This window comes from Volvox carteri, assembly GCF_000143455.1.
Source record: "Volvox carteri f. nagariensis unplaced genomic scaffold VOLCAscaffold_1, whole genome shotgun sequence".
In the NCBI taxonomy this organism is placed as follows: domain Eukaryota; kingdom Viridiplantae; phylum Chlorophyta; class Chlorophyceae; order Chlamydomonadales; family Volvocaceae; genus Volvox; species Volvox carteri.
The window spans coordinates 3,212,904-3,213,902 of NW_003307545.1; the positions used below are offsets into that span (position 1 = coordinate 3,212,904).

The window sequence follows — 999 nt, forward strand, 5'->3', positions numbered from 1 at the left end:
ATAGTAGTAGTAGTAGTAGGAGGAGGAGGGGGTACCAGCTAGAGGATTGGGGGGCGGAGGAAGAAGAAGAAGAAGATATGCAGGAGGGAGGGAAAAGGCAGTACCCGCCATCACCCGGTGGTATGCATAACTGCCACCACAACCAGGACAACATGCGCCACAAGCCAGCATAGCTTAATCTAGCCTGCACTGACATACAAACAGAAACACAGGCATTCAAGCAGACAAGACCCTCCCCCTCGCGGCCCGCCCCCCGGCGTCCCTTTTCTCCCCTCGTCTTTCCTTGGCATCATCAGCTTCACTCGCTCGTGGTTCGTCTCTCTCTCCCACCCCCCCCCGCCCCCCTGCTCACCACCACAAATCGGTCGGTGGTGGGTTCCGGTCCTATGTGAGTGCCCGGGTAGTCCCGGCCCAGAAGATACTTGATGAAGGTGGTCTTGCCTTGGGGGGGGGGGAGATGTAAGGGGTCAGGGAGGGGGGAAAAGACGAACCACGAGCGAGTGAAGCTGCTGCCAGGAGGAAAGGGTGTACAAGGGTTAGAGAGGGGGGGTAGAGGGGTTTGGAAAGGGGGTCTTCACATATGCACCGCCGCCGACACAAGCCCAACCCTCTGGCTCCCGCCCATCACACGCACCCCCACGCCACCGAACCCGCCACCGAACCCGCCTCACCCGTCGAGTACTGGCCCAGCAGCAGCACCGAGGGCTTGGCCTCAAAGTCCGACTCGTTCAGCAGCGGGGAGAAGAAGTGACCGAACTTGAACTGCTCCTCAAGCGGCCGCACCTGAGGCAAAGGGGGAGGGAGGGAGGGGCAAAGGGAGAGGGGGACAAGGAATTACATACTGAGTGCTTGTGGCGACGATAATGATGATGATGATGATGATGATGATGATGATAACGGCGGTGATGATGATGGTTCCGATTCCCTCGGGCCCCTTGCGCGCTTTGCGACCCCGGTCACGGCCCCCCTCCCGCCTCCCCCACACCACCACCATGTTGC

General features: G+C 60.1%; 1 protein-coding gene across 1 annotated transcript in view; it reads right to left on the reverse strand.

Annotated features, from left to right (window-relative positions):
- Positions 1-999, reverse strand: part of VOLCADRAFT_55400 (uncharacterized protein) — a gene marked incomplete at both ends in the record, with an annotated part of 6,701 nt that overhangs the window by 3,543 nt on the left and 2,159 nt on the right. Inside the window, 2 exons of the mRNA XM_002946119.1 lie at positions 331-441; positions 672-783. Of these exons, the coding sequence (XP_002946165.1) occupies positions 331-441; positions 672-783 (223 nt within the window). The remainder of the gene's footprint in view (positions 1-330; positions 442-671; positions 784-999) is intronic.